This window comes from Physella acuta, unplaced genomic scaffold (genome assembly GCF_028476545.2).
Source record: "Physella acuta isolate Inbredline_101_S28 unplaced genomic scaffold, ASM2847654v3 ptg000617l, whole genome shotgun sequence".
Taxonomy (NCBI): Eukaryota; Metazoa; Mollusca; class Gastropoda; family Physidae; genus Physella; species Physella acuta.
In genome coordinates this window covers 181,493-195,554 of record NW_026732136.1, presented here as the reverse complement: position 1 = coordinate 195,554, position 14,062 = coordinate 181,493, and the positions used below count along the sequence as shown (strand labels likewise).

The 14,062-nt window shown below is 34.5% G+C and overlaps 1 protein-coding gene across 1 annotated transcript; it reads left to right on the top strand.

Annotated features, from left to right (window-relative positions):
• Positions 1-8,706: 8,706 nt before the first annotated feature.
• On the top strand, positions 8,707-13,311 carry LOC131947969 (protein disulfide-isomerase). Its single transcript, XM_059309389.1, has 11 exons — positions 8,707-8,981; positions 9,780-9,977; positions 10,092-10,225; positions 10,321-10,458; positions 10,959-11,063; positions 11,158-11,277; positions 11,390-11,590; positions 11,748-11,868; positions 12,057-12,235; positions 12,337-12,426; positions 12,754-13,311. Exons 1-11 carry the CDS (start codon positions 8,837-8,839, stop codon positions 12,817-12,819), a joined length of 1,497 nt encoding a protein of 498 aa, XP_059165372.1. The 5' UTR covers positions 8,707-8,836; the 3' UTR covers positions 12,820-13,311.
• The last annotated feature ends 751 nt before the right edge of the window (positions 13,312-14,062 follow it).

Genomic DNA, 14,062 nt, shown 5'->3' with positions numbered 1-14,062 from the left:
TCTTTGAAGTAAGAAAATGACGGTTAAATTTTGAAAAAAATAAAAATGGGTTAGTTGTAAGATTTTCTATCAGCTTTTACATGGGAAAGTTAAAGCTTTAAAAATATGTGAGCTACTGTTTTAATGTAAAGTTGCTTAGGTGTTGCATACAGATTTAAGGTGTCTTATAATTTATTTTTTGATGTTGATGAAAATATAATATATTAGAATAATAATTTTTTTTATAGATAGGCCTAGAACCTGTGTTCACTTAGCCTACAACGTTTGATAATATTGATACGTTTATATATTGAAATCTTTTTTTATTATGTAGCGAATTTGAACTTTAAAAACAATCTCGATATTCGGTGACACATCGTCATTAACGTACACCCCTCTCCCCCACGTCTTCACCGCACTCCAGCAGTGTAGAGGTGTGCTGGGAAGGGCTACCTGTTACATTCAAAACGATTGGATATAATTCTTCCCCAATACTTCGATGTATATTTTATTTTTATAACTCCCATCAATAGAGAGGTAGACAATCTAACACAGACCAGCTGAGCTTCAAAATTGGTTTACGTGCGCCGTTATCGTTTCATCAAGTCCCTAACGATGTAGCCTATTTTTCGTGTGACTAGGGGTAAAGCGTGTTGATTTAGCGTGCACTGGTTTTAACCTTAACATGCACTGCCACGTCGCATCCGTACGACACGCACAAATGTCTCAACCCACCAATAGAAGTAGATTTTCGTGTCGTTTGATCCAGTTCAGTCCAATGGTCATTGTAATTGATCCTTTCAAATGTTAAGAGGGTTTTAACTGTAACAGCATCTAGCTCATATCTCACAGTGAGCCTAGCAAAAACTCAACACAAGTCTAACAAAACCTACTTTCATTTCTCGTCTACTATAACCTACTGCAAAGATAAACAATAAAAAAGACGTGTTTACTCTTAAAGGGCAATAACTCGCTTTCAAAGTTTAACGTTAAGAAACGAAATACAACTGAGTTTAAGTTAAAGACAGAAACATACATGGTCTTCGTATGAACACACATTTACTTATATAGATACGTGTCTACGATTATATATATATATATTATATATATATATATATATATATATATATATATATATATATATATATATATATATATATATATATATATATATATATATATATATATATATATATAAAAGAAATTGCTAATACAGTCTGTAAAGTTGAAAATATCCAAGGATGAAGTAGTGATTCGAAAAATAATTACAGCATTCCTTACGATGACATCAGATTCTTAATATTCTTAATCTCATAATATGAACTTCAGATTAAAAAAAACACACTTGCCGCTCGGACAGTAGATGATCACAAGAAGCAGGTGTTAGACTACAGAACGTGCATATATTTTAATACCAATATGATCAAGGTGTAGACTTAAAATGCGTGTAATAAAGTAATTAAGTGCTGCCTCGGTTAACGAATTCTATCCATTCAATGAAGCATTAATTCCCAAATGTTCATATGTTAAAAGGTTAATTCGATCTTAACCTTAAAAAACATTAAAATCCTATAAAAATAACATGATGTGTTGTAAAATGACGTGCAGAGTTCTTAGAAGGAAATGAATGAGGACTACGATAGCTTTTTAATTTTTTGTTATTTTTCAAATTTGTTTACACTTTGTCCTGCAAGTTTGTTTTTTATCACTATTTTGAAAGTCCGACTCAGCTATGGCAAATAGGGAATCCAGGGTCAGCTCCCCTTATTCCTTCATGTGTGGGGAGCTGGCTGTTTAAAAAACTTGACTAAGTTGTTTCGTTTTTCACCTCTTCTTCAATATCTGCATGATCCTGTCTTGTGTTCAGATTATTTAAGTTGTGGTTATTAGAGTTTGTAATCATAAATTAATTATAAGGTATAAAGACTTTTGTTTTTTATTTATTTATTTGCGGGAAATTTAATTTAGGTTTGCTTCCAAATGATTACAAATTGAAAGAAATCAATTAGCGTCAACTATGTAGGCCAATAAGAAAGTGGCGGCCTCTATCAGACGAGCAGCAAGTGAACTTGCAGGTGCTTGGTTGGTTTTTTTTTTAACGTACGCTTTAGGCAGGTAGTCGGAGGCATGCAGTCTGTTGGACCTATATAGGCCTAGCTATCTAAGTAGGCCCTAAACGAGGGTAACGATTCATTTTGAATAAGTAAACTGCATGCATTTTTAGCTACGATCAGAGGTTTATTTGGGTACGACACTAAAGATGCATCTCTTCAGAAAACATCACACTTTATATTACCACCTCTCCATCGTCAAAAATTATCAGACATTACACGTTAACCTACCACCTCTCCATTGTTTAAAATTAGACATCACACTTTAACCTACCACCTCTCCATTGCTTAAAATCAGACATCTCACGTTAACCTACCACCTCTCCATCGTTTAAAATCAGACATCACACTTAAACCTACCACCTCTCCAAAGAGCAATTTTTGTTTTTTGAAACAGCTTTTTCTATCTCAAATATTAACTGATATGGGTCATTTTTTGGATATAGTATATAGTGAATAAGACTCACAATAAAGTCTTAAAATGCGAAATATCTGCTAAAAATCAGTTTCAAACCCTAACACCACTACCCCCTATATAAATTATAACATATATGGATGAGGCTGATGAGCTGGCAGTTATCTCCACTGACGCACAACTCGACCAAATGAGCTCCCCCTTTAAAAATGACGTCCGTTTTTTACTCACTTACTGCAACCAGATTTGAAGTGGACGCAAGTAGTTCGAGAAGTGACTTTTTCTTCTGGACCAAAGTTTAAGAATCTACACAACATATGACAATGTACATATCTGATCTGTTATGTTCTTTAACCCGTGTTTTACTTCACGAGTTTTCAAATAATCTACACAACAGATGACAATGTACACATCTGATCACCTGTTCTTTAACACGTGTTTTATTTTAGCGTGTTGAATCCAAACAATTACATTTAGAATTATTTGAAGCCAAAACTTTTTTTCACCAGTTAAAACTAGACCAATAACAACTGAAAAAAAACCTCAACATCTTTGTTACACAAAAAAAAACAAATGCTTATATTATTCGAATGTAACTATGTGATATAAAAAGTTACTATTATATTATGCGAGTTTCGGTTTGAGGTTACTCTTCATGACACGTTCAGTCGGGCTCTCAGGGAAAATTGACACGTGGTTGTAGAGACATTTTAAAATATTTTCAATCACCTAATGCTTGGTGGATTTTGTTTCTTTTTTTTTTTTTTTTTTTTTTTTTTTACTTATTTGTTTTCTAGACTAAAATTTTAGGAGGATCAAAAAATTATAGCTAGTTTAGTCTCGTGATTTTGTTTTTCAATCTTTTTTTTAGGTAGGCCTAGATCAAGATCTATATATATATTTTATTTCAAAAGCTTGTTTGAGATTTGAGATCAATACGCCATATGGGGTGTAAACCACCACGTCGACTGTTCATCCGCGCAACCTGTTGCACAACATAGGCCTAACGCTTGGTTTAGGATTGTGTTGGTGGAGAGAGGGGGTCTATGAGGGGGATTTGGGACGTGGACTGGAGGTGATAAACCCTCGAACAATCTGTTGTCATTGTTAGGGACATGTACGGTAAATTAGTCAAAATAAAATCCTGGACTTAGATCTATATAGTAAGCTTGCTAAAGGAACGTAATTATGACGGGGAGTTGTGTTGTAACTGTCACATGTTACAGCCGTATGATTGGGGATACAGTCCCTTAGACGGGGATACAAGAGAAAATTATGCTTTAGTCAAGCGTAGCTTACACGCTGAACGGTTAACTCGGTAAAAGAATGTCAGTCGCGTAAGATTAGGGTTATTCCGCCATACATAAGCCATGTTGTGGACATAAAAATACAGCCTTAAGATTTTGTTTCATTTTCACATTGAGATGGTGTCGAGTGTTCCTGGTTACTTTGCTATTAAAAAACTATTTAAAATTTTAGGATTAATAAATGTATAAATTCATACATGTACACTGATTAAGGTCCACTTTTTACGTAGCATATTATTACTATACACTAGTATTTGCCTACCAATGACTGCCGATGTGATAACGAACGCCCCGCCCCCGCCACTCTAACCCCCACCCCCAGTTACACGTCGATCATATTCTTCAGATCCGTCAACTCGACCCACAGATGTGTTGTGTACCGCCGCCAGATGTCGCCCGGGTCCACATCGAAACCAAACAAACAGTCAATGTTGGGAGCACGCTACACACGCCGGCAACGATAAAAACACACGACCGGACCCCGCCAGATTGTCACACTGTTGACACGTGTAAATTTCCGGCATATTGACACAGTGAAAGGCCGAACGTTGACAATTTACAAACAGGATAAAAAAATTGCAAACGGGGACAACTAAGGCCTTAGAGTAAATTAAAACGACGGTAAAAAAAAAATTATACATTTTTAAGTGCGTTCAACGGGGCAGTTAATCTCGAAAGAATCACTCCAAATACCAAACAATTTGTTGCGGTTTTTATTATATCTGCGGCACAGCACAATCTGGCATATCGTAAAATTAACACGCAACACAGAAAAAACGAAAACACTTAAGATTATTTTTTAAACACGGTATCAATACTTTTTTTTTAGACCATCTTAAATGCACCCTGTCTTGATTAGGTAAGGCGCTCGTTGTGTCGACACGTGGATAAGGGCTATTTTTATCTACTGCCAAGGCTATCTATCAACTAATTTGTCAAGGCTGTCTGTTCGAAAAAATTTCCTCCACTATTTTGTAACTCTTCCCGAAGAAAGTTTATAGTTGACAACATTAGCGTGTCTGTTAAAGATTTACGACAGTCGGAGAGAAAAAAAAGGTTTAGAATCTAGTTGTCACGCAGAAAACTTGACTTTGTAGTCTGTCCTCCGCGTGAATCTTGATCTACATCTTCTCTCCAAATTACTACTGCATTAAAATAAAACGTGTCTACGCGTATGCATGGAAATCGTTCGATTAACCATGTTCAGATCAATACATATAACATTACATTAGGAGAGAATGGGCATGATCAGGATACATATTCCGATTGTCTGGCAGATCAGGATACATGTTCGGGAGAGAAGGGGCAGATCAGGATACATGTTCGGGAGAGAAGCGGCAGATAATATACATGTTTGGGAGAGATCAGGATACATGTCATGAAACCACTGTTGGATAACTGGTAGAATAAAATATTGCACTAGCATAAACATCATCATCTTGTGTCGTTCGTGAACGAGAAACATGAGGTAGATGAAGTAGAGTTCATCTGTATCACTGACCTCGGCCTACAAAGGAATTGTGGTCAGCAATATGACCAGCCGCCTTTAATTACCAAACTTAATCCAAGTACCCATCAGGGTGGACTCGGTGACCTTCTTATAGACTCGAACCCGGGATCCGAACTGCGGACTTTCTGGTTAGCAGTTGAAAGCTCTACCATCATCGCACTATAGTCTGCATACGAAATTCATTTGATTGATCTATTGAAGCTCCTACAGCAGACCCTGCAAGCCATACAAATATCGAGCCACTATGCCTACCTTTTCAAAAGGTAACAGTGGCCATTGGTGATCTGATTAAAACTTGCCAATAATATTTAAACAGGCAGATAGGTGGAAGCAGTAACTGGACGAAAAACATTAAAGTCAGATAGACCTACACCGAGGCCCTACACATAATTTTCAAATATTGCATTAATAGTCTCCTTCTCTGAACAAGTCGTGTAGTTTAAGCCCAAATCTTAAGGACCGTATTCAAGTATTGGTCTTGAAGCATAATAGCAATATACTATACTTCCCTTAGATACAGGCTAGATACATTTAAATTGTCATTTCAGTGGCATTAATCCCAACACACGTACATTTTGTTTTATTTGTAAACCCTGTTTCCTTACCAACTGCCGATTAGGGTTGGCTATACCTGCTACCAACCCAGTCAAAACATACAGAAGAGCAACACACATCTACAACACAGATTTAATGGTATAGGAAAGAGAAAAAACAACACATTTCCACTGTAGCCTTAGGACGAAACTCCCCAAATGACCGGTGGATCAGTATGCGATGAGAGATGAGATAATCAACAGGGGGGATAACGTGTAGCAAGCTAGAGCTGCGTGATCATGTCTAGGGATTTCACTATCGCCAAATTTTAAACATTTTTTTTACCACTGCGAAACTATGATACTATGGGTGACTGTAGAATCAGATGCAACAAGTAGAGGAGTAGGGTTTGGTGCCCATTTTGTAAAACTGTAGAGTGGGTTGAGATGGTTGTTTAGCATCATGCTATAATATTGTGTTATCCTTAACGTCTATAATTTATTTGGATAGTAGGTGTGTCTAAAGGTGTGTACATGCGCCAGATCGTTTACTGATTGCAAGAAATTAACATGCATTTGAGCTAGGCATGTGCACCCATTGTACTATCTAGCACACCATGCCTTATGTTCTTTACATGTTAGAATAAGTAATGAGTGTTGCAGCTTTGCAACGTGATGCACTTATGGGTTAAAATGGGTAGGAGTACTATATAACACCGCCTTTAATTTTCACCTTTTTTATCATTATTATTTTGTGTGTGTGCGTGTGCAGCATTTCTAAATTAACTGAACTGGCAGAAGAATAAGCTGGCACAGCTGGCAAATACTAACAATACCAGACTCTACTGGTGATTCTAACAAATATTTAACAAACGTTGTTCTCTTAAACAGAGTTTCATTCGGACATCTCTCCGCCCACTCTCCAGCTTACGAGCACATCCACCCCAGTAGATAATGTAAAAAAACAAAAAAAAAAAACAAACATAAAATATACTTTAACCAGTGTCCTCCCCGGTAATTTTAAGAGCACCCATCCTCCGGTAACAAATATTTTAGTTTAAAAGAAACCTTGCTCTTAAACGAGAAGATTACCAACACGAATTGAAAAAAATAAATAAGTGAATAAATGTATTGGGCTAGGCTGTGCGTGTACATCGGTTGTGATGTGGATGAGTGGTTTTCTCAGAAAGGGTGCATATAAGAGGAGTGATGGTTAATTAAACTATAACACTCTTATTGACTCTTAACAAACGAATTATTATGGAGTATGGTTGGGACACCCCCTGTCCTGTCTTTGTTGGACGTCATCAGCGGATATGATCAGTGTTTCTTCCAGACCTTTTTCCGTGGGGGGGGGGGGGGGGGGAGGGCACTTGAAATCTTCGGGTGTGGAGGGGGTGGACTACAATTTCGGGGGCAGGGGCGTACACTGTTAAAAGTATATATTTTCTACATAAATTCCATTTCGCTCGGGGGGAGAAGAGATGCCTGGAAGAAACTCTTGATAAGACACCCACCCCGCCAAAAAAAAGCCAATATGTCTTGCTTAGACATGCGATAATAGATTGGTAAATTAATGGAAGTTTGGGTTGTCAGAAGATATCTAGAAAATCTACCCCTCTACTTTGTTGGCTAAGTTTTCTCGGTATTATGCTAACCGATCGTTCATAAACCGAGCATAGCTTTCATGATGTTCTAATTTGATTTAATTGACATTTTTTTTTCAAAACCCGAACAGGCTTATATATATATATATATATATATATATATATATATATATATATATATATATATATGGGGGGGGGGCTAAAAATTTTTTTGCGGGGTGGCCCTTTTTTCTAATTCCGCCACTGATTCATAAATCATGTTTTGATACCTTCGATTGTAGAGACTAATTTAAAATAAATTTTAGTTTTAGAACTAAGATACAAACTAATTATACTAAATACACTTTGAGTGTATCATATTTCGTAGAAAAATGTTTCATTATGCTAGACTACAATGTACATGTGGTCATTTTTTTTTTAAATTAGCTTTGCGCACATTTTTGTGTGCAGATTTCCGTTACGCAGTTTTCCGACCATCGATTTAATTAAAAGAGCCGCATCTAATAACTTTTATAAATAGCTCTGGAGTCGCAGACCGACGACAGCATGCTCAGCTGAAGATCTAGCAGTTTAGATCTAGATTTTCTAGATCTATTTAGAAAACAGCATTGTTTTAAAACACAAGTCATCTTAATTCTTAATGAATTCAACATATTTATTTATATTAAGCATAAGGTACTTAGATTAGATAAAGCCTTATCAATTAGATCTAGTAATTAGATCTAACATTTTATTAAGCGTATACTTAAATTTAAATAGGCTTTTGTTGCTCTTTTTTTTTTTTTGTTGTTAAAAAGCGAACTAGACTGTCTAAATGATTCGATACATTGTCAGTCTGTGGTGTTTTGTCGTCGGGCCTACACAAGAAGTTTAAAAATTTAACGAAACATTTTGTTAGTTGAATTATCTATTATAATAATTAAAATTAGTCTAATGCGATGCAACTAGAAAAGTTTTCCTTCTTGGCTTCCTTCAAAGCAGTCATCGTCTATCTATCCTGTAAAATTATGTAGACTAAATAGGCTATACATTATTAATTATTGCTATCTAGATCTACTTATATTTAAAAATACAGCAAAAATCTGATTGCCTAATAAGGTTTTTTAAAAACACAAATAAAATAAGAAAGGTTGTTTTAATCGATAGCATGGGATCTACCTAGAAAATTAACAAATGCAAATTTTACTAACATTACTTGCACGTGACCCTTGTTTGCCCAATCAAATCCTAACACGCTTTTCAGTCCGTAAATATTATACCGGAACCTGTACCGGTGCCACGTTGAAAGTAAAAACTAAGGATTTCCTCTTCACATCTTTAGAGATCGTTGCTGTGTACGTTACACTGGTTACAATAGCCGACATAAGAAAAAACATGTTTCGCTTTGTTTTAGCTACTTTAGCTGTTATTGCCTCAATAGCGTTAGGCAGTGTGGATGAAGAAGAAGGAGTGCTTGTGCTTACTAAATCAAACTTCGAAGGCGTTATTACAGAAAATGAATTTGTTTTAGTGGAATTTTGTAAGTAAAAAAAAAGTTGTCTTTTTGATATTCTGGCTATTCTTTACATGACTTATGTCTGGCTTTCTTAGAAATGATAATTATTCTTTAAAACAACGTAGTCCTACACGCAGTTACTAGCATAACGCATTAATTAAATTGTTAACGATCTAGAATCTAGATTCTAGATCTACAATTTATTAGTGGTAATCAGTCACTTTACAAAATATTGAAAATAAAGAGGGGGGGGGGGAGGTGTAAAGTTTAAAATATTTTTGTTTTACCTATTTTAGTATTTAGATCTACTAAAGTAAAACAATTGTAGTCCCTGTTTTACAGCTTATGTAGTATAGGCTTTTTAGGCCCCTATCTTCTATAGTTAGTGTAATAAGTTTAGAAGTAGGCATTGTATTGTATGTCATTAGGGCCTTTTTGATTATGCCTACTTTTATTATATTCTTTCAAAAAGAAGCAGAGACAATAATTTTGAATTTAATCTGATTGCAGGAATTTGTTATAGAAATTTAATGTATTGTCATTAGGCTTATTCTTTTAGTACAATAGCATTTAATTTTAAATGTATGTCTATTTGTTTTCATCTTTGGCCGCTTCAACATAAATTAACTATATTAAGCCTAATAACAAATACTGCCTAATCACTAACGACTTTTAGACTTACCTAGTTTTACTGGACATTATACAAACTATATATATTTGTTGGATCAAGAATTTTGAAGGTATAGCCTGTTGATCTAGCAGCTAGCATTAGCAGAATTTACCAACCATACCCTAAACTAAAGACTTGTAAAAATCTTTCAGATGCACCTTGGTGCGGACATTGCAAGGCACTAGCCCCTGAATACAGTAAAGCTGCTCTAAAATTAAAGGAAGATGGCTCAAAAATTAAACTTGGTAAGGTAGATGCAACAGTTGAATCAGATCTTGCTGAAAAATACCAAGTCAGAGGATACCCCACACTCAAGTTTTTCAGAAATGGCAATGCTATTGAGTATTCAGGTAATCATCTTCTTAAAATATTTAGGAATGTTATGTTTACCTTCCTTTCATTCAGTAGTTGTTTAAAAAAAATACAATTTGAAATTGCTTTAATTTAAGTGCAATAACTTTCAGGTGGCCGTCAGTCAAGCGATATTGTAAACTGGTTGAACAAAAAAACTGGACCTCCAGCAACTGATCTCACTGATAAAGATTCTGCCAGCTCATTCAGAGAAAAACAAGATGTTGTTGTCATTGGATTCTTCAAGGCATGTTTTCATTATTCACTGTCAGTTTTTTATTTTGATGCTAATGCTCATATAACAGCTTGTCTTTTAATAAAAATATGAATTTGTTTTCATAGGATCAGGAATCAGATGAAGCCAAGGAATTCCTTAAAGTTGCAAGTGCATTAGATGACATTCCTTTTGGTATTACATCAGACAGCGAAGTATTTGCTGATAACAAAGTTGAAAAAGATGGAGTTGTTCTGTTTAAGAAGGTAAATATTAGCAATTCAATGGCACCAGAGCATGTGCTATTTAAATATGGTTTTTTTTCCAACCTTTTATAGTTTTCTTTAATTTAGTGGGCTTTAAAAAAAAAGAATGTATCTTTTGTACATCACTGCTTTCTGGTGAATTGTATATTCTCCATCAATGGTTAGAAATTTCCCAAATTGGTACATGGTTTAGCAAAAGTTAAATATCTCAGTCATTGCATTCAAATTATGATGAAAAGGTAACTGACTGCATCAGGATGCATAAGTGTGACACAAGTGTATGTGTCATTGAAAGCAGATCAGTTTAATTACTCTTTATTTACTTGTTTATTTAAGATTGTCTTTTTTAAAATTAACAAATTAAAAGAACTTCACTAGCTAAACATTAACTTAAAATGGTTTGTGTATTTTAACATGTATTCTACTTTTAAAAATATTCTAACATATTTTTGTCTTTTTAATTTTTATTTTCAAGCAATGAAAATTAATTTATCCTTCAGTTTGATGAGGGCCGCAATGACTTTGATGGTGAACTCAAAGAAGATGCTATTCGTGCCTTCATTACTAAAAACAGATTGCCCCTTGTTATTGAATTTACACAAGAGGTGAGTATACTAAATATTAATTACTGATTGGTTTTTGTTGTATTTTATTATGAAAGCTGATCTTTTAAAGCCCAATTTTTTTTTGTTTCCTTAGTCTGCCCAAAAGATATTTGGAGGTGAAGTGAAAAATCACATCCTCTTGTTCTTGAAGAAAGAAGGTAATGATGATGTCATTCAGGGCTTTGGAGAGGCTGCCAAGGAATTCAAAGGAAAGGTTATACATTTTTATAAGTTCTGTGGTATATAAAAAAAAGATATTGTGAAATGGTAGGCAATAATGCAACATTTTAATAAAATGTATTCAAATTTCCTATAATTATTTTTAGATCCTGTTCATTTACCTGGACACTGCCAATGAAGACAATAGCCGTATCATGGAATTTTTCGGTTTGAAAGAAGCTGAGGTACCAGCTGTCCGCCTGATCACTCTGGCTGAAGACATGACCAAATACAGACCAACAGCTGAGGGTGTTGATGCAGCCACCATTAAACAATTTGCCCAAGATTTCTTGGATGGCAAACTGAAAGTTAGCATTTTTTAATATTTATTTTTATATTTTTTGAAAGATGTTGTGGACGAATGTGTAGACTAATCTCTAAATTATTTCGTTGATGTGAAATAATGAACCTTCTGCATATTTCTTCTGTTTTGTGTATATTTAAACAAAGTATGTATCATTTTAGCCACATTTGATGTCTGAAGAAATCCCAGAAGACTGGGATGCCAAGCCAGTCAAGGTTCTAGTAGGAAAAAATTTCAAAGAGGTTGCTCTTAACAAGGATAAGGCAGTCTTTGTTGAGTTCTGTAAGTTAACTTTTTTTTTCTAACAAAAATAGTATGTCTGCATTTTTAATACCACATTACAGTCTGTTTAACAAACCCATCAAGTTAGGATACTTTTTGTATCGAACAATTATTTGAACTAAGTACATAAGTATTATCGTCTTAATTCTGTGTGTATACCATGTGAACGTGATAATTAATGTCTTCAGATGCTCCATGGTGTGGACATTGTAAACAGCTGGCACCAATCTGGGATGAGCTTGGAGAAGCTTACAAAGATAATGACAAAATTGTAATTGCCAAGATGGATTCAACAGCTAATGAAGTAGAAGAGGTCAAAGTTCAGAGTTTCCCTACATTGAAATATTTCCCAGCTGGAAGTGACAAGGTAATCTATTTGATTATTTATCATAATCTTCTAGGTGTTTAAAATGTGCATGTACTGGTTTTGTTTATATGCCAGTGCTGAGATTTTCTGTTGATTTGCAGATTGTTGATTACAATGGTGAAAGAACTCTAGCAGGATTCAAAAAGTTTTTGGACAGTGATGGTCAAGATGGTGCTGCTGCTGCAGCAGAGGTAATATTTGCTTCTCTACTTCATTTTTAGCTTAATTGTAATGTAAAAATTTAGGAATAGCGAGCAATGAAAGTTTGAATTAAGGTACATGTTTTGTTTCCTGTATCAGTGACAAATCTGTAGCTTTTCAACAACGTATTGTTCTTACAGTAGCCTAAAAATGCTGTGTTTTGTTAAAGTGAGAACTTTAATTATAACTCATGTTTGACACCAAATTCTATACTTGTATTTGCACTATAATTTTCATAACTCTTTGTTTTTATTTTTACTCTGAAAAAAAAAAGAAGTGAATTTTGCATTCATTATGTATTTGTATTAAATTTTTAGGAAGAGGAGGAAGATGAAGGTGAAGAAGAGGGAGAAGAAGATCCACAGAAAAGAGATGAATTATAAACAGTCATTCAATTTCTATTCCAGTTTTACTCTTAACCTAACCATCTGATGATATGCTCTTCTTTTATTTATTTTAGAAATTATAATTAATGGTATTCAAAAACATTGCTGGAATAGAAGATAAGATTTACAGGGGCGATTGGTAAAAATAATATTCTAGGCTCAGGAAATAATCAACAAAATATTTAGAACAGAAGAGGCATCTGGTTGTTAATAAATGTGTATGTTCAATGGTATAATATGTGCTGTGACTGAGGTGTGCTGCTTGCAAATGCTGAATTTTGTTAATGTTAAATTACCTTTTCTTCAGAAGCATGACAGGGTTGGCTGCTTTGTACAGATAGTGTTTGTTGGTACGGTATATTAAAAGTTTATAATTTGTTGGATATTAGACAAATTAATGTATTGATTATCATGAATGAAAGTTCTTTACCTTGCCACAGTTTGTTGGTGAGCATATTTGATTGATTCATGATTAAATGGATGTCTTCCTATTAGAATTTGTTTGTTTTCATCATTCATATTGGCCATTGTGAACATTGGTACTGAGCTATTTTCAGCATTCCGCCCATGTTTCAAGGGCCATTGACTAGGGTTTCAACAGCAGTACAAGAAAGATACACTGCCTATAATTTTGGTCCGAACTAGGTGCTAAAATCTTGTGTGTGAAGAATATTTATATTTTTCTTTACTGAGTGCTAAATTTTATATGTGCTTTATTTTTTGTCTTGTATAAAAATTACTTTACAACTAGTCTCGAAAATTTTTATAGAATCAAGCTTAGTTGTTAATGAATGGCATTTATTAGTGTCACTGGAGGTGTCTGTTCCATTGAGAGCCACAGCTGGTTGCCTTGTCCTTAACTCTGTTTTGGTACTGGCATCTCTTCACTTCATAACAATATTGATTTGACCCATCCATTTTGATATTGTGAAAGAATAAACTAATGTGTAAGCAATAAGTAAAGCATTTTTGTTTTTACTTTGCCTTCCAAGATGTCATTGGTTTTTACTGAAATGTTTATCAGTGACTTGGTTGTGTAAAAAATAAAATGGGAATATTGAATAACTGAACTGACTTAGGTCTCAGAATCTCCTTTGGATAAATTAGTTATTGTCAAATTTTTTACATGTAATTTTGTATGTTTTTCGGTAAAACTGCTATCAATATATTATTCCCCCAGTTCAGCTGAAATTGTGTAGCAGGTATAATAATAATTTGCTTGAAGAAATGAATGACTTTT